Here is a 22,530-nt window from a genome sequence, read left to right as displayed (position 1 = left end):
GGGGCTTAGTGAGAACCTCAGCTGCATGTCTTTGCTTTGGGTTTTCAGTGAGATGATTTGTAGAAAGTATAACTTTACAAGATGATTGGTGATTTGTTTTAACTAGTAAACATTAGTAGAAAATCTACTCCTTCTACTCAATAAATTATCCCTATGTCCTATGATCACATGCCACATATTTTACAGTCACTTCCGTGAGAACATTGTGCACTGTAACGTGGTGACATAATAATGGGTGATCTGCTGCTTTATTACTATCATACTCAGGTCTTACTTCTTTTACATAAAAAGTTTAAAACACAATCATTTGGGCTCTACATTTTCCACAGATTTTAGGATCTAATTTGAGCCAAATATCTGATGTGTTTATATTTTCTAAAATTTCCTAAGATATTTTTTTTATAAATTGGAAAATAAGAGCAATCCAGACTGAGAGATTTATCAAGACACCCTCTCCTTTTATAGCCTGTGGCAGACAGGACAATTTTGCCCCCTTACACGGCATAAAATAAAGTGATAACGAAAGAATCATTGGTATAATAGGGGTTAAAGGGAACCCCTTTTCATGGTGCTCTAACTAAATGCAGAATGAAATACTCACTTTAGCTATTTTCATAGAAAGCCTTATTTATTATTATACTTAAAGGAAACCTACCAGTTAGAATGGTAGGGGTAAGCAGTAAGTACCGAGCACCACCTCATGGTGAGCTGGTGCCGGTACTTACTTTTGTTAGTGTTATTAACCGCTGTATCGCGGTTTTAACACTTTTTAAACTTTAGAGCAAAAGAGGCTTCGGCGCCGAGCGCGACAGTGCGCACGCAACATGTCCGGCATTTCCTATGTAGGCGCGCGCATGATCGTGCGCACGCAGCACCGAAGCCTCTTCTGTTCTAAAGTTTAAAAAGTGTTAAAACCACGATACAGCGGTTAATAACACTAACGAAAGTAAGTACCGGCACCAGCTCACCATGAGCTGGTGCTCGGTACTTACAGCTTACCCCTACCATTCTAACTGGTAGGTTTTCTTTAAATAGAAAGAGTCCTGTCAGTCATTCTTTGTAAGCAGGTGGAAGAGAATGTGCTGACAGGTTGCCTTTTAATAGAACATCACTGATAATATAATATTGAGATTATTCATCATTAATTATTAGTAAATTATTATGGGGAAAATGTGCTAAGAATGTGGGTAACTGCACGAAAAGTGCTCTGCCTGTGTATAATGCTGGGTGCACCAGATTCATTAAGAATGTGCGCCAGAAATCATGAATCTGGTGCTTCCCTGCACTGGCCCGACAGAGTTCACCAACTTTTTTGTGGTGTACCTTTAACATAGGGTGTGTGACAGATTTTGCATGTTAAATCAGGGGCATGATCCCTAGTGCAGCTGTGCCATAAAACAGTTGCGTGCAGACACTTTATAAAAACCTGTGCAAGCAAATTACACCTAAAATAACGTGAAAAGTCTGTCAGAAAACTGGCGCAAAGCCCTTAGTAAATGTGCCCCTTTATGTCTTGAGATGGCCACAACCTTCATTTCTTCCCACTTGTATAGAATGGAGTATACTAGAAAATGTCAAAAACATTTATTGGAAAATATGTGCTTTTGTACATCGGAAAACTGTAGTACAGAAACTGATAATGTCCTCCAAAACTGTAATACAACCATGACTACTGATAGGACATGGAGCTCTCCATGGCTGCTCCATGGAGCTCCATGACTGTCTCCAGGGAATGCTGTGAATTATAGTCTCAGAACAGCTGGAAGGTAAATTACATAACATAATAAATAATAATAATAATAATAATATTCTTATAAAACATGAGTTAAAAACAATAAGACCTGTACATGTTCACCATAGAAGTTTTAAAAAAACATTTGTTTCTTCAGGTATCACCATCGGAGCAGCATGCAGTCTGGCAATGGTCCGATCCATTTTGTCCGAGGCCGTATCTCAATTACCGCAGGAGAAAAACAAGATCTTCCGAGTCATCCTCCAGCAGCTGTCAGGAAAACACATCAGATGTGACGCAGTAATATGTCTTTTTTTATTTGAAGGATAATACAAATTGTAACAGTAGATAAAGTTAGTGAAATGTTGGCAAAATCAGCAGAATTAAAGCTCCAGTTACCAGTAGATCTGCTGTTCTCAGTAGGACTCTGGCATTTGTAGGAATTCTGGCATTTGTATAGGGAATTATCCAGATAGGTATTCTATACTGTATTCTATTCTCATAACACACTTCAAAAATATAATGGCCCACATTTATTAGTATTAGTATTCTGGCATAGAATGCACATAAAGTGTTTCATCCGTATTGTGTCGCGGCTGCACTATGCTCGCCGCAACATAAGACTCTGCTCCTAAAGGGGTTTTTCGGTGCACATTCACATTGCGCACCACATTTGTGTTGTAGCACAGGCCCATTATACTGAGTGCACCAGACAAACTGGTGCTCTCAATTTAAGCATTTTGGGCACATGCAGGATGCGCCAGATTAATGATGATTAATTCAGTGCACTGAGGCAAACTGCGCATAGTGCGCTGTGTCTCTAAATGAAGAGTATTTTTTAAGAAAACCTCACTTATATCAATTTATTTTAAAATTCATAGCATGTAAAGGAAATCTATGAACCAAACTTACCTTGAGAATGCTGTAGCTACACTGATAAGTAAGTTTCCCTGGTTTATCATGCTTGATTTTGATGACAGATTTCCTTTAGAGGAAATCTACCATTTGTTTTCATGCATTGTGAACCATACATAGCTTGAGAATGCTGTATCTACACTTATGTTGCAACGTATCTTGTTTAATCCATGATCTGAGTGGTTTTGCTCCAAAACCATTTTAAAATTCACGACCTTGGGAAAGCTTGATTGCACGCTGGCTGCTGTTCATAAACACATTACACAGAGATTCCTGATCCGTCCAGACAGGACTAATCAACCTGAGGTGGATCACTCATAAACAGCAGCTGGGGGATGGTGCAGCGATTGATTACGTCTGCCTGTCAGACACAACACAGTGATTACATCACTCTCTGGAGCAGTGCATATTTAGGATAAAAGCAGAAGCGCTGAGCCAGCCACAGAAGTGACAGAGCCTCATTATCATTATTTTTCAGCAAAACCACTCAATTCAGGGATTAACCAATATATGTTGCAACATAAGTGTAGATACAGCATTCTCAAGCTATGTATGGTTCACAATGCATGAAAACAAATGGTAGATTTCCTCTAAAGGAAATCTGTCATCAAAATCAAGAATGATAAACCAGGTAAACTTACTCATAGATCCGGGCACTGTGACTGTGATAATCTTCTTATATTTGTTGTATAACAAATCAACATAATTAATATAATTATGTTTATGAGCCAGAAGAGCTACCCTAGGCCCTCTGTGCTCTGACTTTAAAAACTGTCTCAGTTTCATCCTCCCCTGCAATTCCTGTATTATCAGCAGCAGTGAGCAGCGGGCACACAGTGCTCTTTCACACTAACATCCTGTATAGCTACTACACGGACTGGCTAAGGTAGCCCTTCTGGCTCATTAACATAATTTTAAAAGTTGAATTTAGGCCATGAATAACACATATAAAAAGTAAGAGTAAGTTCCCCTGGTGTAGCATGCTTGATTTTGACGGTAGATTTTCTTTAAGGCCCACCACATGTCCACCCATAATAATTGTATGCAATTTACTATGGCATGGTGACTCACACTAATGGTGTTCTTCATGTCCCTCTCATGGTCTGGATATCACAGGCTGGTAAGGTCTAGTTAAAAATATTAAATTGGTTGCATTAATATATCGAATTACTTTAAAAATAGCAATATCTAACATAACGTTTACAAATGGCAGAGATTCACTAGACATTTCTCTTTTATTGAAGTCTTTAGGGGGAAGCATTTTAAGTGAAAGTTCTTCCTGGGAATTGAACCCCATACTGGCTGTTGGAAACTGCACCTTTAATCTTGCATCAAAAGGTAAGGTTAGACAACTATTAAGTTATCGATATATCTTCAAGACTGTAAGCACAGATGTCAAGGACTCCCATTTATGTGCTGAAACGCCCCTTCCTAATTTTATTTCTTTAACTCCTATTTTAGTAGTAGCACTAGTATTAGGCTTTAAGATGCATTAGTCTCATAACCATCTCAGCAGGATTTAAAGGGCTATTTCTCCAGGAATTTCTATCCTCAGGATAAGCTGTCAGTCTTGGATTGGCAAAGTGGGCAGGCCCCTCCCTCATCAGCTGTATCTGCCCAGCTAAATATATAGTATTGTACTGGAGATAGTTGGTTCAGTAGTTACAACTTCCATCCACTACACAAGGCGCAGCCTAAACTGCTTTGGGCTCTGTAGTTACCCAAAACAACATATGAGTGCAGGGGTCCAGTGTGAGTTTGCCATAATCTGAGATTGATGGTTGAAAATGTGTGAAATCATAACCTCAGTCTCATTCATAACACTATTATCTACTTACACAAGCACAGCTGGATCTTGTCAAAGTGCAGATTGCAGGTGAATGTATAATATTTCACCCTAAGGTAATCTTATCAGCTATTGTTCACCTTATGTTGACCCCTGAGTTTGAAATGTATGTCAAATTTTCTAAAAGTCACATGTTTATCCACTTCAGAACAAGTAGAACAAAACCTGCTGATTATGTAAAAATTCTAACAAATACAGCTGCATACATTTACATCAGCCTTTCAAATCTGCCTTAAATGACATCTACCACCATGGTGAAGGATTGTAAACCAAGCACACTGGCATACTGGTGTGTCCCCCTCTGCCAGGATATGCTCTTCTTTTAGCTTCTTATGCCCTGTTTTTTTTTTTAATTACAAAAACGGCCTTTAAACGTATGCAAATGAGCCTGAGGGGCTCCAGGATCCATAGGTTTTAATGAAGTCTGGAGTCACCCAGGATCATTTGCATAATTTTAAAGCCTTTTTTTCTTAAAAGCAAGGACATGGGAAGCTTAAAGTGTAACCATCATTCAGAGCAAAAAAAAAACCTAAAATACATAATTCTGCTCCAGGTGTTCCTGGAAATTATTCTTAAAAGTATTTTGCCTCTTGGTCCTCATTTAGTATCTTTTTTGGCCCGTAGCAACCATGGTTTCCAGCTCTCAAAAAAACTACAGTCAGCAAGATGGAGGGGCGGGACTTCCTCCTGTCACCTCATCATAAGTGCATGGTGCTGACCAATGACACCGTATCATCCATCTCATATCTATCTATCTATATCTATCATATTTATCTATCCATCTATCTTTCTATCTATCTATCTCATATCTATCTGTGTTTATCCTATCTCTCATATCTATCTATGTATTTATATCTATCTATCTATCTATCTATCTATCTAACACTCCAGCACAGCACATGGGGGGGCAGCACATGAGGGAGCAGCACATGAGGGGGCAGCACATGAGGGCACAGTACATGAGGGCACAGCTTGCAGACTTGGAGATTGGCTCCTGCCACTTCCTTGTGTGAGGTGATGGAGGAGGGGGGAGCTGCAGTTTCTGTCTGTGTTGATTATGTGTTTATATACAAGTGTAGGAAAAGCTGAGGGAGAGATAAGTTTAGGTTATTATATTAGTTAAGGCTTCTCCCTGCACATGACTGAGTGCTGAGGTACTGAGACATGAGGTAATCAGCTGATTGGAGGGAGAGAGATGTCTCTCCCCCTGTAGTCTCAGCTTCTTTCTGAAGACGGAATGAGCTTAGTAACAAACATGTGAGATTGCTGACATCCAGGGCAAGACTGCAGAATACAAGAGAAAGGAGCAAGATTCGGGTAACAAATCCAATTGCAGAAGTGCTGAAAATTACCTGCCCTACAACATATCAAAAGTTTTTTTAAATGATGGTTACACTTTAAGGAAGAGCAGATCCTTCCAGAGGGGGCACACACCAGGATGTCAGTGTGCATGGTTTACAATCCTTCATGCTAGTGGTAGATGTCCTTTAAAGAGAACCATTCACCACCTCACATGTAGAGATTATAATACCATCCTGTAGGGGCGGCTACACAGATTCAGGGGCATTTGGAATTTTCCTTCTAGCCCCCACGGTTGCGAAGATATTATTCTGAGGTTCTGACCATTGTAATCAGTGTTTGGTCAGAGAGGAGGAGCTGGGGCTGGAGCTGGAGGCGTGTATTATGCTAATCTTCTCTCATACTGTCCAATCAGTGGCAGGCAAAGTCAGAGAAACGATTATGAATATATACTGTGATTTTTTTCTATGTTCATCTAATGGTTGTGTTCACACACATTCCGCTAATATACTGTTGACATTATAGTTACAATGTTTTGGCAGTTTTGCTTGTGGTTGCTTTTGCTGGTGTTTGCGCGAGTTACGATTATGTGGCGTTTGCGCCTGTTACGATTACAAGGCGTTTGCGGCAGTTACGATTACGCGGCTTTTGCGGCAGTTGCGATTACGCGGCTTTTGCGCCAGTTGAGATTATGTGGCGTTTGCACCAGTAACGATAACGTGGCTTTTGCGCCAGTTACGATTACGCGGCTTTTGCGCCAGTTCCGAATATGCGGCATTTGCGCCAGTTGCAATTATGCGGCGTTTGCACCAGTTACGATTATGCAACGTTTGCGCCAATTACGATAACGCGATGTTTGCGCCAGTTACGATTACGTGCCTTTTGTGCCATTTTCAATTATGCGGCTTTTGCACCAGTTAAGATTACGAAGCGTTTGCGCCAGTTACAATTAAGCAGCATTTGTGCCAGTTACGATTACGCAGCATTGGCGCCATGGTTACGCTTACACAACATTTGAGTTATGCAGCGTGTGCATCACAGTAATGCTTATTCCGCATTTGTAACAGGGTTACGCTGTATTTGTGTCCCATTACGCTTACTCTGTGTTTGCATCCCATTTACGCTTATGCGGCATTTGCATCACATTTGCGCTTATGAGCATTTGCGGCACATTAACACTTACGCAACAATTTCACCATATTTATGCTTACGTGCCATTTGCATGACGTTTACGCTTACGCTGCAACTACGTTGCAGCGGCAATTATGTCACGTTTATGCTTACGCTGCATTTGCTTTACGCTTACACAGTGTTTGCGTTATGGTTATTCTTACTCGCCGTTTGCGTCAGGGTTGCGATTTGCTGCATTTGCAGCACACTTTCTCACATTTATGTTTGCGTTTATGCGTACGCACCACTGCATTTTTACGTGCATGCAGTGTTTGAGGTACAGATTTTCTGTTTATGTTTACGGCACAATTACACTTACATTTACATTCCATTTGCATTTATGTCTGGTTAGCATCATGTTTACGCTTATGTGGTATATGAGTTGATGTCTTGTTTGCACTTACGCTTACACAGCGTTTGCGTTTACATTGCATGCGTGTTTACCAATGCATGTAACATTGCATTTTTGTAAACATTGTGTAAATGCAATGTCAACAGAATAATAGAATGTGTGTGAACATAGCCTTTAGATGCTCATAGAGAAATTGCATCTCACCACTGACAGTATGAGAGAAGATTAGCATAAAACACGCTTCTGCCCCAGCTCCTCCTCTCTGACCAGATTATGGTTAGATCTCGTGACTAATAACTCTGCAACCACAAGGGCTAGAAAGAAAATTCTAAATGCCCGTGAATCTATGTAGCAGCCCCTACAGAATGGTATCATAATCTCCATATAAGTGAAGTAGCGAAAGGTCCTCTTTAATCTTTTGCAATGTGTAATCTTTAGTAATGTGTATGGGCAATTTAGAGATTATACAGGCGGTCCCCTACTTAAGAACACTCGACTTACATACAACCCCTAGTTACAAACGGACCTCTGGATATTGGTAATTTATTGTGCTTTAGTCCTAGGCTACAATAAACAGCTGTAACAGATATCACAGGCGTCTGTAGTGAAGCTTTAGTGTTAATCCTGATTCTTATGACAACCCAACATTTTTAAAATCCAATTGTCACAGAGACCAAAAAAGTTCTGGCTTTGATTACAATGATAAAATATACAGTTCTGACTTACATACAAATTCAACTTAAGAACAAACCTCCAGACCCTATCTTGTATGTACCCCGGGGACTGCCTGTATTGTATCTATATCATGGAATATAATTTAATTGGCTAGTAAACTTAAATTATGTCTGAAACTGAGGGTGTTCAATGATAAAATAATAGCATAAAAAATGAATAAACTGTATTTTTTCTTCATACAAGGGCAGATGCATCTTTTACTTGCAGTTTGCACCTTTTTAATTTGTTCAGCACTTCTGCTCTTTGCTCAAAGCAGGAAAATCAGTACACCACGAGTTTCAGAAAGTCGCGAAATAAAAATGGTTTCTTTACATAACCACTTTCCACTCTAGTTCTTTTAAATATCTATTATTAAAGTTATTAAGTAGTCAAAAAGGAATGTAACCCCATTTGTTCATAGTCTCCTTCAGCTTACCTTCTATGGTTCTTATCTACAACAAATTGATTTTTACTTTTTACAGACCAGAAACGTCAAGTAACACTAAAACAGTTATTATTTGATGAGTCAGGTATGGCAGCTTTGAGAGCAGAGGAGATTCTTATGTCAATTAATATCCCATTCTCAAAGAAGGTAATTTCTATATTTTAACTATATTTTAAGCGAATATATAGTTTGTGACACACACACCCATATATATATTTTGTATTTTCTGAACCCATTAACAATAGCATTTATATTATTAACATAGTGGCAAAATGATTCTGTAAATTAAAATTTTAGTATTGATATATAATCATGTAATCCAATACTTGGGTGTATTATGGATATTATTTTACATATTAATAATAATTATTGATTTAATTGCTAAATATAAGTTCATGATTGACCTATCCACCCAGACCTTTTGTGTATTGTCTTAGCTGAATTATAATATTGGATTGTCAGGAGTTCTACAAAGTAGAATACCCCAGATTAATGTGATAAAGCAGATGGTAAAATAGTTCCATGGCTCAGTATAGCTATTTGTTCCCAATATATAACATTACAGGGGATTTTCTACAAACAATATCTATTACCTATTTACAGAATAGGAAATAAGTGGCTGACCTGAAAATAAGGGTCCTTTAGTAACTCTCTTATTTTAGGTGGGTCTTGATGGGCTTGTGTCTATTTTCAAGCTTACTATGCAACTACCATATTTTTCGGACTATAAGACACTTCTTACTATAGGACGCATATATTTTACACCAATTAAAATATCCCTGTTGGTCGCACTAAAGGACAGCACACACAGCTCTGCCTCATCTGTACAGTTTCACACACAGCTCTGCATCATCCATACAGCTACACAAATAGCACTTAGTCATCCATACAGATGCACACACAGCTCTGCTTCATCCATAAAGTTACACAAGCACACAGCTCTGCATCATTCATACCGATACACACACAGCTCAGCATCAGCCATACAGATACACACACAGCTCTGCATCATTCATACAGATACACACAAAGCTCAGCTATACACACAGAACCCCCCCCCCCCCACACACACAGTTCTTCCCTTGCCCTTCTTCTTACCCTGTGCAAGCCCAGCATGTCCCCATTCTTCCAGTATCAGGTTGTGTGGTGATGTAAGAAGCATGTAATCAGTCACATGATTCTAACATCATCGCAGGTCCTGTAGAACACCCGGGAGATGAGAGGGCAGTGCAGAGGCTCTCCTCTCTGGGAGATCAGGTGCAGCTCTATATCAGGGCATCACCCGATCTAATGGCAACCTCTTAATAATGTTACTACATGTCAGGAGGTCCTTTGTACCAGAATTAAAGTCTATATCACTTTAACATGTACAAGTCATCTGGTGCAATTTATAGTAAATCTTTTTTAGTAAATCAAATATGTCTCAACTGAAACTAAAAAGTCTCAAAAAGTAGCAGAAAAAATTAAAGTCTGTAATAAATACCACCATTGAGTATCAGAATGTATATTCTAATAACACACGCATTATAGGAGTAGAAAATTTGTGGTCATTTGGTTCTGACAACTTCCGGTTGGCCTGGAACGCCCACCCACCTCCTGTATCAGCTTTTTGGCACTAAGATAAGAGAAAGGTCGGTGTACCAGGCTGCCTGGAAATTGTTGGAGTGGAGCTTCTGTGTCAAATGAACAGGGGACTGGCTCCAAAGGACCCCGTCACCAGAACACTGAGAGAACCAGACCAGGTGATTACAGCTTTATTTTTTTTAAAGCCCTCCCCAGCCGCCCTCCTACTTTTTTGTAACAGACAACCCCTTTAACTATCATAAGAGAAAAATAAAATCCATAGCTATAGAATGGGCTTGTAATATGTAAAAAATACTATATTTGTTACTTTGTTATAAAAGGCCCAGGGTTGCAATTTAAGTGTACATTACATTGGCATGACAAACTATATCTCACACTTTATGGATGATGGGGGTAGGAATATGAACAATTTGATTGGTATTTTCATAAATAGAATCTTTTTAGAAACACTGATTTGAATAATTGGATAACAATTAAAAGAAGCATGATTGCCCTTCATGAGACAAAGTATGAAAAACGGTTACCATCACCTAAAAAACCACTTACTCATCTTGGAACTAAAAGCTTTGAACCTTTCTAATATGCATTTGTAAGCTCTAATGCAATTTTATCTCCCTGCAGGGAGAATTTGTGTCTGCGTTCAGGCAGTTGCAGAGGTGGGGGAGCACATCCCCAGTTGACATTGCTGCTATGAAGGTCATTCTGAAAGAAGGAACAGACTTAATTATGTCAATGAATATATATTATGGAGGATCAGAATCTGCCTGTATTTTTGCAAAATATGTCAGTGAATTACTTGTTGGTAGGTATGTATCACCGACTAGTCTCAGCATTTTTTTACCTTATAAAATAAAACGATTGGCCCAGTTAGTTTATTTTAGCTTGTTAATGTATTTATAAGAAAAAATAAATATCAGTTATCCATGCAATTATTTATTAAAAAAATGAAGGGGAAAACGCCCAAAGGTCTATTAAGGTCTTTTAATTAAAATTCCTTACATACCTTGTACACAGTAAGGCTGGATTCACACGACCGGTGCCCGCCGTACCGTAGCACGGCGGGCACACGGCAGCGCGCGGGGAGAGGAGGAGGGGGAGAGCGCTGCTCACCCCCGCCCCTCTCCATAGGGATATATGGTGCACGGCGCCGTATGCCCTGAAAAAATAGGACATGTCCTATTTTTTCACGGGGCACGGAGCAGTACGGTGCCGCACGTGTGCTGCACCGTACCGCTCCCGTAGGGCGCCGTGCGCCCATTGCCGTCTATGGGGGACGTATATCGGCCGTATATACGTCGGCCGTATAAACGTCCCCCTTGCGGTAGTGTGAATGCAGCCTAAGCCTGGCTACATTATAGGAAGTTATTCAGGTGTAATGTTATAAAGCAGCTGCAGATGCATCCAAGTCATTGCACTTTATTATCTACCACAGGCACTGGAATGAAGCAATGCTTGATGAAGCATGTAAATTATTCCTGGAAGAGGTCCCAGTACAAGAATCAGCCCTACCTGGGATGATGGAGAATGAGAAATCGCTGACTATCAGCTTTTTATTCAAGTTCTACCTTGAAGTATCAAAGGCACTAACGAAGACAATGCACTTTCAATATAATGATGTCCATGTGAGTCACAAGATTTCTGTTTTGTTTCAGTGACTAAACTTTCTATCATCCTAAACTGCTGACCTATGACTGTATGAATGTAGTCATTCAGTGAATCCATCATGCACCTATGTATGATTCCATATGATACATATGATACCATGCACCTATGTATGATTCCATGCTGCATACATCTGGTATGGAGCAGGTATTTTGCAATTCTAGCCTAATGCACCTAAAAGTGTTCTACAGAATTAGAAAAAAAGGTGGCTGCTTGATCCCTAACACAGGCATTTATATCAGTTATATATAAGTTATAATCAATACAGCAGCAATCTTCTGCTGTTACTTTAAAGGGGTTTGCCCATGAAAGAAAGTTCTTAGACTTTAATCCACCAGTGATTTTTACACAATAAAGATAACTTTTAACCCCCTTATGTTATAATTGCCCTTAGTTTTATTGCTGTTTTAGCTCCTATCACTCAGTAATGGTCAGTGCAAAATTCCAAAGTGTGAGCAAGGACTCTTTAATACTTGTTGGAAACATCTACAACAGCTCAGATTCAATAATCCAATGGGATTGAGAAGAAGAGAAATGACATTTTATGTATAATTTCTGTTTTTGAATCCATTTATCTCCAAACATGGTTCTAAACCTACTGTTGCAATTTGATCAACTTTAACCATTTTCTCCATTGCATAGGACACTCAATACCCCACATATGGCTTAAACAACAACAACTCTTTCAAAGCCCTCCAGCAAAGAACTTCTAATGGTTTCCCCGCTGATCATGTATGTACTAATATAGGTGTTTTACAAGATAAGCAAGTGCTGGAATCTATTTTCTTTTTAATATAGGTGTTCTGTCGCAGGAAAAAGAAATCACATACTCTTTGCCGTCTATTGCTTTATATATCTGATTTTGGAAAAAAAAATGGTCTTTAGAAGGGTCATAAAATAGGGTGGATTGCAAATGGATTGAGGACTGGATTTTGACTGGATCACTGGAACACCTTGGTTAATTTTATTATTTTAGCCATTCTATTACAGCTTTGATGGTGTTTTTTGATCACTGTCTGATCCAAACTGTAACTGTTGGATAGATGGTCTCACATTTGACATTAGAATAGTTAGTTTGGAAGAGTTTGATTACTAAAAGGCACAGATCATATGCCTCCATCTACATAGCTGACAGTTTATATGAGGTGTTTGGCCTCATATGTTGTATTTGGTTGTTGACAAACATGGTGCTGTGGCCTATGGTCTCAAAGAGGACCTGGCTGTTACCCATTAAAAAGGCACTAGGAGCTGCTTACTTAGTGCTACAACAGATGCAGCAGTGTTACACTGCTAGCGCTATCGGAACTCTATGATAAAGGTAGCAGACACTGCCGCGCTAAAAAATAGAAACATCAGACCGTGCTGTAAGCCTCAGGTGTATTGATGAAGGGGCGGTCCAAGGTCCCGTTTCTCCCCCAGATAGCTCCTCCCACTCCATAAGCCGGCGATGACTGCCAGACTTCAAACGGCAGTCGCCAACCCTAGCGCGGTACAGCGTTTCTATTGTACAGCGTGGTAATGTCTGCTAGCTGTAGCGGAGGGATAACACTAGCAGTGTAACACTGCTATATCCGTTGTGGTACTAGGAGCTGCTTACTTTAATAAGTAACAATGCCTTTTTTATGGGTGACAGTTCTTCTTTAACATCTCTTTTAATGTCTTGCCTGTTCAATGAACAGTGTCCTAGAACACTTGATGCTTGTTCAAATTCAACAGTAAATGGCTTAGGTTTTCTTCTGGCAACTCTTCCAACCAAACCATAATTGTTTACAATTGTAAAGTCATGAATTTGAACATTTCACAAGCTAACTGACACCTGTACAGCCAATAATATAGCTCTTGAATTTTTGTCTGTGAGAATTGCTGAATTTGCTTTGACATCCACTCCCGGGAATATTGTCAGCTGTCTTAAATGTTTTACACTGGTGAATAATCTTTTTCAGTGTAGAAACACGGCCTTTTAAATTGTTTAGAAATGGTCTTCTTTAAGATCATATGCTGTTGTCTTTTCTCCTAGTCATTGAGTGTACACATATCTTAATAGGTCAGATCAGCAAGCTTTCAAAACTTTTGCTTTTATAGAGGTGGTCTCACTTGTTGATTATCATTCAATGTGTTGTTCTTTATCTTAGGTTGAAATTTTTACTTAGGATGGGATTTTTTTTTTTATTTTGTTCTGGTTTTTACATCTATAGAATGAAAGAAGGTTTACTTTTTCTTATGACTATATACAGTATATTATATTTGCTAACTAATTTATAGCAAATAGTAACTATAGCCCTAGTAACCATCTGACTCCCTTCTTTAAGCTAAAAATAGTTTACTTCACATCTCCATAAAATCAGAGCTATAAACTTGCCTGGTATCCAGGGGTATCTAGAGTCGGGGGCATGGCCTATTGTCATGTGACCAGGTTAACATCATCTCAGGTCCTTTAGCCTCCTAACATTAGTACAATGTGCACCACACACATATCTGACCATATAAAATCACAGCATGCCTGCATGCACTTCTAATCCTCTCAATGAAGGCTGCTGTGATTTCATGTGCTCAGATATTTTCATGGTGTAAGTTTGGTAATGTTAGGAGGCTAAAGGACCTGCGATGATGTCACCCTGGTCACATGACATTACTGCTGCATGCTGAGAAAGCATGGGGATGAGCTTCTGGTTTCAACCAGACGAGGCCACACCCATCTTTGATTCGCTATGGAGATCCCTGGATACCAGGTAAAATTATAAAGTTGAATATATGGGGATCTGAAGGAAACAATTTTTAGCTAAAAAGAAGGATGTCAGTTAGTTATTAGCTCTATAGGAACCTGCCACTAGCTGTATATGTGAAAAATGTGGTGACAGGTTCCCTTTAAACAATAATGTGTTATATAATGTGTCGTGTTCTTACAGCGTTGACAGTATCAGCATGTACAAGTAACAGGCCAGGTCTTCAGGAGTATTAGTACAAGTATTAGCAATGTCAATAGTGAGAATATTAGAATACATTATTAGAATTAGAATGAATTAATAAGAATTAATATTAGAATAACAATTATTATGTTCTATCTTTATATCCTAGAGTAAAGAGCTACAAGAGGATGCAAATGAACCTTACAAACCTCACGTCCTTCAAACCATTGTAGAGGAAGAGTTTGATGATGAAGACACATCAGCTGTGGAGGGAGAGCTTTTCCTGGCATTAGTAACAAGCAGCAGACATCATGCTAAAATTATGTAAGTTCTTGTGTTATTGTAATGGTATAAACAGATCGGGCTGATTCCATTATGTTATTTACCGTAAAATATTATTCTTTTAAATCACCCAATCCATACTTTGTATAATACAAAATACTTTATATACACAGGTGGTTTACCAATGTCCAATCATCTTTGTATAGTTTATGTTAAAATGCATGTTCGTCTTTTATGATAAATATCCTGCGGGATACAACTTCACTCCATGTTATCAAACTAAATTTTAATTCCATTAGAAATAATTCTGACATTTTTAATTACAATAGAGGTACCGTCTTTCCCAGTGGTCATCACATGGGTTCCACCTTTTTATACTTTATAGAACTAAAAGAAAAATATTCTATCTCATATATAGTCCGCATGCTGTAGTACTGTATTTTTACTCTATATATACTTGTTACTGTGTTGTCAGGTCCATACATAAAGAAGATGCACTGAATGTTCCTGGAGTGGTTGATATTATAACCTTGGCAGATGTTCCTGGACTAAACAACTGTGATTTGTTTGCAGAACATGAGGTAAGGATATAAAATGACTACTTTACCCCACAGATCTGTAGTATTGTATATCTAAATATATATATTTCTGTCTTCATTAGGTAAAATACATTGGACAAGCTATATGTGCTGTAGTAGCAAATACTCAGAACCATGCCAATAAGGCAGCGTCACGAGTTAGAATTCAATATGAAGACCTGGAGCCTGTTGTTTTATCCATTCAGGTGAATATATTGTGCAACATAAGTGTAATGCACTTTAAAGGGGCATTGTCAAATTAACCACTTATATTCTGTTGCCAAAGCCATGTTGGGTTCAGGATTCTGGCTGTGCACTGTGCAGAGACAACAGGAATTGCAAGGAGCCAGATGACATCACTGACAGCCTGGTGACATTACTGACTCTCTGGCTGGGGGGAGGAGGGAGGAGCCGTGCATTAAGGCTGCAAAGAGCTAATTTAAGATGACAATCAATGGAGGGGTTATGGTGATGCCCCTAGAAGGCCTCAGGCTTATTTGCATAATTTTAAAAGTTTGTTTTAAAATACTGGATCCTGGTGGTAGATTTTCTTTAGAAAACATTGCATCTTTCAGTTGGATCCACTCATATCCAGTTGTGAGTATTACAACCCAGCTCCATTCACTTATTTGACACTAAGCTATTATGCTGTTAAACAGTAAGTAACTTGGTAAAACTGCAGTATACAAATACTTGGGGGTGTTGGTGAATGGTTAACTTAATATTAGTAACTAGAGCCAGGTAACTGCTAATAAGGAAAATATTAATTAGGGGATGTATCAACAGAGACAAACATAAAGAGACAGATGATAAGGAGATAGTTTTGCTCTTATAAAAATCACTGGTCAGACCACACATATTTTGTACAGTTTTGAGCACCAGTGTATAAAAAGGACACAGTAGAACTGGAACGTGTGCAGAGGAGGGCAACCAAGATTATAAGGGTAATTTGGGATTAATCAGTTTAGAAAAAAGATAGCTGAGGGAGACCTCATTACAATGTACAAATACCTGAACGGACAGTACAAGGATCTGTCCAAAGATCTTTTAATACCTAGGCCTGTGACCAGGACAAAGGGGCTTCCTCTTTGCCTAGAGGAGAGGCAGTTCTACCATTGCAATAGACGGGGATTCCTTACTGCAAGGCTACATTCACACTGATGTATTTGGCTACGGCCGGGTTGGCATGCGTCCGCCATGATGGAGAGGAGAAGAGGTCATCACTCCCCTCTCCACAGCAATGCACGGAGTACGGGCCATAACACGGGGAAAGATAGGACATGTATGCAGCACCCTATTGCTCCGTGCGGCCATTGCCATGTATGGGGGACATATGTACTGCTGCAAGCTTGCGGCCGTACCTACATCCCCCTATGGTCTTGTGAAAGCGGTCTTGGAGCAGTGATACTGTGTAACTTACTGCCGGACTATGGTAATACTTTGTACCTGTTCAAAAGAGGCTTAGATGACTTTCCGGAGATCAAAAATATGAAAGGTTATGGGAATAAACATTTTTCTACTAGCTGATGTTGATCCAGGGAGCTATTCTGACTGCCACCTTGGGGATGCGAAGGGTTTCTTCACTACTATGGACCAATTTGCATTAGCCTTGAAGGTTTTTTTTGCCTTCCTCTGCATCAACACTCTATGGCTTTTAGGTTGAACTTGATGGATCTGCATCTTTTTTTCACCTTATCTAGTATGATAAGAGGTAAGAGGTGCATAGGGAAGTGCAATAAGCTGATCATTGGTTTCTTTAAATGGTCCTATATTGTTGCTTTAAATGCAAGTGGCCATGTAAAAATATCATTCAGCTCCTCAGACCATGCTATGTGGGGTGTTCCATGCATGGAGATATATTTCTCTAGAATCATATTCTACAAACCTATGTAAGAAATTAGAGCCGCAGAAAAGGTAAAGAAGAGACGCCGTCTGCATCTTCAAAATTCGGACTCATTACAGAACAGAATCATGGTCATGAAGTCAGCTGTGAAAATTTCCTGTATGTATATACTGTACATACAAGTCAGTGCTGGATACTGACTTACACAAATGCTTTTATGTGTTTGTCTTTTAGGATTCCATTAAACAAAATTCTTTTTTTGAGCCATTGAGATCAATGGAGCATGGGAATGTGGAAGAAGCTTTCAAAAATGTGGATCATATACTAGAAGGTAACTATACCTTGAAATTAAACATATATTAAGTATCATGAACACAATATCATTAGTCATGAAAATATGTCTGGAGTGCTGACTTTGTTTTACTTTTCAAAGAACAGGTGAGGACTATATAGGAGGACTGGATGATCTTCACCTAGAGGCACAGACTGTACGTGTCATACCCAGAGTAGAAGACAATGAACTGGAGGTCTTCATATCTACAAAAGAACCAGCAGCCATACAGGTATAGTATGTGTGACATGATACTGCCAAAATATTTCTTGTCATGTACACAAAATATATAAATTATGGCATAAGTTATGAAACATTTAGAGGGGAATCTATCAGCCTTTAATAAAGACTGACATTCCCAATATGAATAAAGTGTGAAAAGAACAGAATGGGTAAAATAGGGACAGGACACATTGCACCAAAAACACATTGGGGCACATTTACTTACACATCCCCACATCTCCGGCGATGATGCACTGTGCCGCTATCCATGTAGATCCTGTGCCCGATATCCTTCATGTGTCGCTCCACGCTCAGGTCCCTGTGCATGTAAGTTCTTGGCTTGCGACACAAATTTAAATGTTAAATCCCGCGTTCAGTCCGAATCTATCGGATCGGTGTGTCACATGAAAGCCGGCACCATTGCGGCACAATCCGATCGCGTGCAACACTATCCCCAGCGTGATCCCCGAAAAGTCTGGAAACCTGTCAAAACTGTTTACACTTATGGTTGATGCGGCAAGAATATTTTGATCTGGTAAAGAAAGCTATGTGATTTGTATCGGCTTATCAAGGTCTGGTACATAGGTCTAAGTGACATGTACGGTGTACTCTTTAAGTGCTTTTAACAAAATATTTGTTGTTTGGTAATGATTTGGCATTAATAAAGATTTGTATATATACTTTTTGCCTATACACACTTTTCTTTGTCTTTTTATTTATACATTTAAGAACTAGTGTCACTCTCTAAATTGGCTCTCTCTGCTTATATACAAATGAGGTGTATTTGGGTGTGAATTCTCCTTATGTTTTTAATATGTATATCTTACTACCCTGCTGCTAAGAAGATTAAAGAAGTCAGGCAATACCTTTTTGAGGTACTAGTTCTCTTCATCAGAGATATTTAAAAAAAACTTTAAAACCACAGATTGATAAATACAGGGACATCTTATTTACGACAAGACGGAAATAAACACACTCAAAACCTGTGAGGAGAGACAAGAGAGATGTGGCTCTTATCTGCTTGTGGCCTCCCCCTCATATAGAGCGCACCGGACTATAAGGCGCACTTTGGATTTCCAAGGAAATCCAAGGCTTTTAAGTGCGCCTTATAGTCCGGAAAATACGGTACTAGTTCTCTTTGGCAGACATGATGTTATGCATGAAACAGCATTTTATACACACTAGGCAGTGGATATTAAAAAAATTTTAAAACAACTTCTTATTTACCACAAGACGGCAATAAACACACAAAAAACCTGTGAGGTGAGACAAGAGATCCCTGGCTTTTATCTGCTTGTGGCCTCCAGGTCAGAGATAGGAGGTCATGAAGCTGGCATGAATGTTGAGACCACTTTGTAAGGTGTTGAATCTCTGCATTTATTTATACTTCCATTCTTTTCTCTCCCTCTGTGTCTTAATATGTCCCATTAAAATAGTAATCTGCAAATCTTCCATAGTGTGGTCCTACGGAAGAAATTTGTAGCTACTGGAAGATTTTTCCTTTCATTTTTAATATCAGATTGGTGTGAATTCAAGCGCTGATGGAGTCTCTGGCATGTTTCCCCAACATAAGGGCCTGTGATTGGACACCGTTGACACATAATAATTTGTGCTCACCCACAACTATTTCTCTTTTGGAGAGGATCTTTACCTACAGTTTATGGGAACATCAGTGGGTTCAAGGTGTGCAGCATAGTATGCCAAACTTTTTATGGCTGAACTGGAAGGTGCTTACTTATCTACATGCACTACAAAACCCATGATCTACATGCGTTATATATATATAACATTCTGATCATTTGGACTGCAGGTGAGGAGGTCCTGCTTCAATTCCATGAGGTTTACAACAACTTTCACCCCACCATCAATCTGAAACTAAGCTATTCAGATAAGAAGATACACTTTCTGGATGCCACAATACAAATTAAAGAAAGCCACTTAACCACAACAATATTCCATAAACCAACAGACAGAACGGCCTAACTGAGAAATAACAGCTTTCACCCCAAACATACCAGACAGTCTATCATATAGAGCCAGGCTATACGTGCTACAACTGTATCTGTTCAGACAAGACAGATCTGGAAAAATACCTCCTGGAGCTTAGGTCTGAATTTCTTAAGTTGGTCTACAGACCAAAAGTGACTGACAACCAAATAAGAAAAGCAGCAGCCATCAATAGAGACCATTTACTCACATAAAAGGAGACCCAACAGGAGGCCAGAGTACCCCTAGTAGTCACTTACAGCCCACAACTGGAGATCCCACGTCACATTGCCAAGGGACTCCAACCGATCCAAACAACTTGTTGTCTTGAGTGCCCCGAGACCCCCATCACAAAATGGTACCTCACCCTGCCTGCAAAACAAGTGTAAAATGTGCCAGCAATGTGCAACCACAGGCCTTTATGTCATGGAAATATGCCAGAAACTCCATCAGCGTATGAACTTGCACTAATATTGTACTGATATTAAAAATGAAAGGAAAGATCTCCCATCAGCTGCACATTTCTCCAGAGAGGACCACACTATGGAAGATTTTCAGATTACTATTTTAATGGGACATTTTAAGACACAGAGGGAGAGGAAAGAATGGAAGTATAAATAAATGCAGAGATTCAACACATTACAAAGTGGTCTCAACATTCATGCCAGCTTCATGACCTCCTATCTCTGACCTGGAGGCCACAAGCAGATAAAAGCCAGGGCTCTCTTGTCTCGCCTCACAGGTTTTTTGTGTGTTTATTGCCGTCTTGTGGTAAATAAGAAGTTGTTTTAAAATTTTTTTAATATCCACTGCCTAGTGTGTATAAAATGCTGTTTCATGCATAACATCATGTCTGCCAAAGAGAACTAGTACCGTATTTTCCGGACTATAAGGCGCACGTAAAAGCCTTGGATTTCCTTGGAAATCCAAAGTGCACCTTATAGTCCGGTGCGCCCTATATGAGGGCAGCGGACCATACTTACATAGGTCCCCGCTACCGGAGACAGCAGATCTCCAGCGGGAACTGCAGACCACGCGGCACAAACAACTTCTGCCGCGTGGTCTGCAGTTCCCGCTTGAGATCTGCTGTCTCCGGTAGCGGGAACCTATGTAAGTATGGTCCGCTGCCCTCCTCCACCTCCCCCTCACCTTCCCCACTCACCTTCCCCGCGTCGCCGCGTCTCTTCTCGGGGTTGCGTCCCCGCTCCGCCCCCGGACCTCCGCCACGCCCCGACCCTGCGCCTTATAGTCCGATGCGCCTTATATATGGAATTATTACATATATAAGGCGCATCGGACTAATGCGCCTTATATTCCGGTGCGCCTAATGGCCCGGAAAATATGGTATTCTCAAAAGCTCACCATCAAATATACTCAGTTAGCCTCAAAATGGTATCACCTGATTTCTTTACTCTTCTTCTGCTCTGCATGACAAACACATTACAAATCTACACTAGCCTGCTGGTATTCAACATATTCCTGCTAAATTGATGACTAATAATTTGGAGAAATTATCTTTTAGTTAAATTATACCTGCTTACAGTTTAGCTGCTAATTTAATAGAAGTATTTATGAAGCCCTGCCCTCGAAATGTTGTCTCACTCTCACACTTACTGATTCCCTTGACAGGCTGCAGTAGCATCAGCTTTAAACATCCCCTCCGACTACATCATGTGCTGTGTGGAGAAGAGTCAAGGCTTAGAGCACTCATACTCTGCATCTCAGGCTGCCATTACAGCAGTGGCTGCTCACAAGTAAGTATGGAGCAAAGGGCAACACCTGAGTGAAGTTGACCCCCCCACCTTGTTCAAATGAAAGAAAATTAGTGTCAAACATTTGTGTTACATTTGTGCAGCAGAAATTTTTGTTTGCGCCGCTATCGTTTTTAAGATATTAATAAAAGTTTCCAGAGGTCAAACATTACCCAAATCAAAGAAAACTGGTGCCAATTAATTGTCCTACGTTTGTGCTGGTTTGGGCTGCTCAAATTTTTGTTTTTGCTGCGTTTGTATTGAATATATTAACAAAATTATAAAGGTCAAAGGGTCAGCCCCCCCATTAACTGAATCAAACTAAACTGGTGTCAAATGTTTGTGCTGGTTTGTGCAGAAAAAAACAGCACAAACGTAGAACAATTGATTGGCGCAAGTTTTGTTTGATTTGGGCAATGTGGGGGAGCTGGTTGACCTCTGGTGACCTCTGTAAACTTTTATTAATATCTTAAAAACAATAGCAGCACAAACGAAAATTTCGACTGCACAAACCAACGCAAACGTAGCACAAATGTTTGACACAGTTTTGTTAGATTTCAACAAGGTGGGGGGGGGGGGCAACTTCACTCAGGTAAGGACAACCTGTATTCATTGTAAATGTGTGTAACCTACGATACGTTGCACCACAATATATACAATGCAATATATTGCACAAGCATCAACAAATAGATCAACTAAGCTGTAATGTGAATACTAACCTGCAGATGTTTTTCGGTCAGTTTCTGGAAACAAGACTTTCTAAGTAGAAAACAAGATGAACATTTCATAAACTCATTATTGTGCAACTTTTGGGAGCCTGTAAGGAGATACATGAATCTTGTGCTATAAAAATGTTACATTGCAAGAGTACCTATGCTTCAAAAAACAATATATAAATCGGTCATCTTCATG

The 22,530-nt window shown here is 39.6% G+C and overlaps 1 protein-coding gene and 1 long non-coding RNA gene across 2 annotated transcripts in view; one reads left to right on the top strand and one right to left on the bottom strand.

The window, feature by feature from the left end:
* LOC140075373 (aldehyde oxidase 2-like) overlaps window positions 1–22,530 on the top strand; it is an 86,238-nt gene that overhangs the window by 27,262 nt on the left and 36,446 nt on the right. Inside the window, exons 4-15 of the mRNA XM_072121175.1 lie at window positions 1,890–2,032; window positions 3,892–3,985; window positions 8,511–8,620; window positions 10,679–10,863; window positions 11,490–11,679; window positions 12,362–12,451; window positions 14,795–14,949; window positions 15,383–15,488; window positions 15,569–15,691; window positions 17,563–17,659; window positions 17,767–17,891; window positions 21,497–21,621. Coding sequence (XP_071977276.1) covers window positions 1,890–2,032; window positions 3,892–3,985; window positions 8,511–8,620; window positions 10,679–10,863; window positions 11,490–11,679; window positions 12,362–12,451; window positions 14,795–14,949; window positions 15,383–15,488; window positions 15,569–15,691; window positions 17,563–17,659; window positions 17,767–17,891; window positions 21,497–21,621 — 1,543 coding nt within the window. The remainder of the gene's footprint in view (window positions 1–1,889; window positions 2,033–3,891; window positions 3,986–8,510; window positions 8,621–10,678; window positions 10,864–11,489; window positions 11,680–12,361; window positions 12,452–14,794; window positions 14,950–15,382; window positions 15,489–15,568; window positions 15,692–17,562; window positions 17,660–17,766; window positions 17,892–21,496; window positions 21,622–22,530) is intronic.
* On the bottom strand, window positions 1,651–22,378 carry LOC140075374 (uncharacterized). Its single transcript, XR_011849409.1, has 4 exons — window positions 22,338–22,378; window positions 10,604–10,759; window positions 3,719–3,774; window positions 1,651–2,002 (listed from the first exon to the last, which is right to left on the bottom strand). It is a non-coding gene; the product is annotated as an uncharacterized lncRNA (long non-coding RNA).

This window comes from Engystomops pustulosus, chromosome 8 (genome assembly GCF_040894005.1).
Source record: "Engystomops pustulosus chromosome 8, aEngPut4.maternal, whole genome shotgun sequence".
NCBI lineage: Eukaryota > Metazoa > Chordata > Amphibia > Anura > Leptodactylidae > Engystomops > Engystomops pustulosus.
The sequence above is the reverse complement of the archived record's forward strand: the minus strand, read 5'-3'. Positions and strand labels throughout refer to the sequence as shown.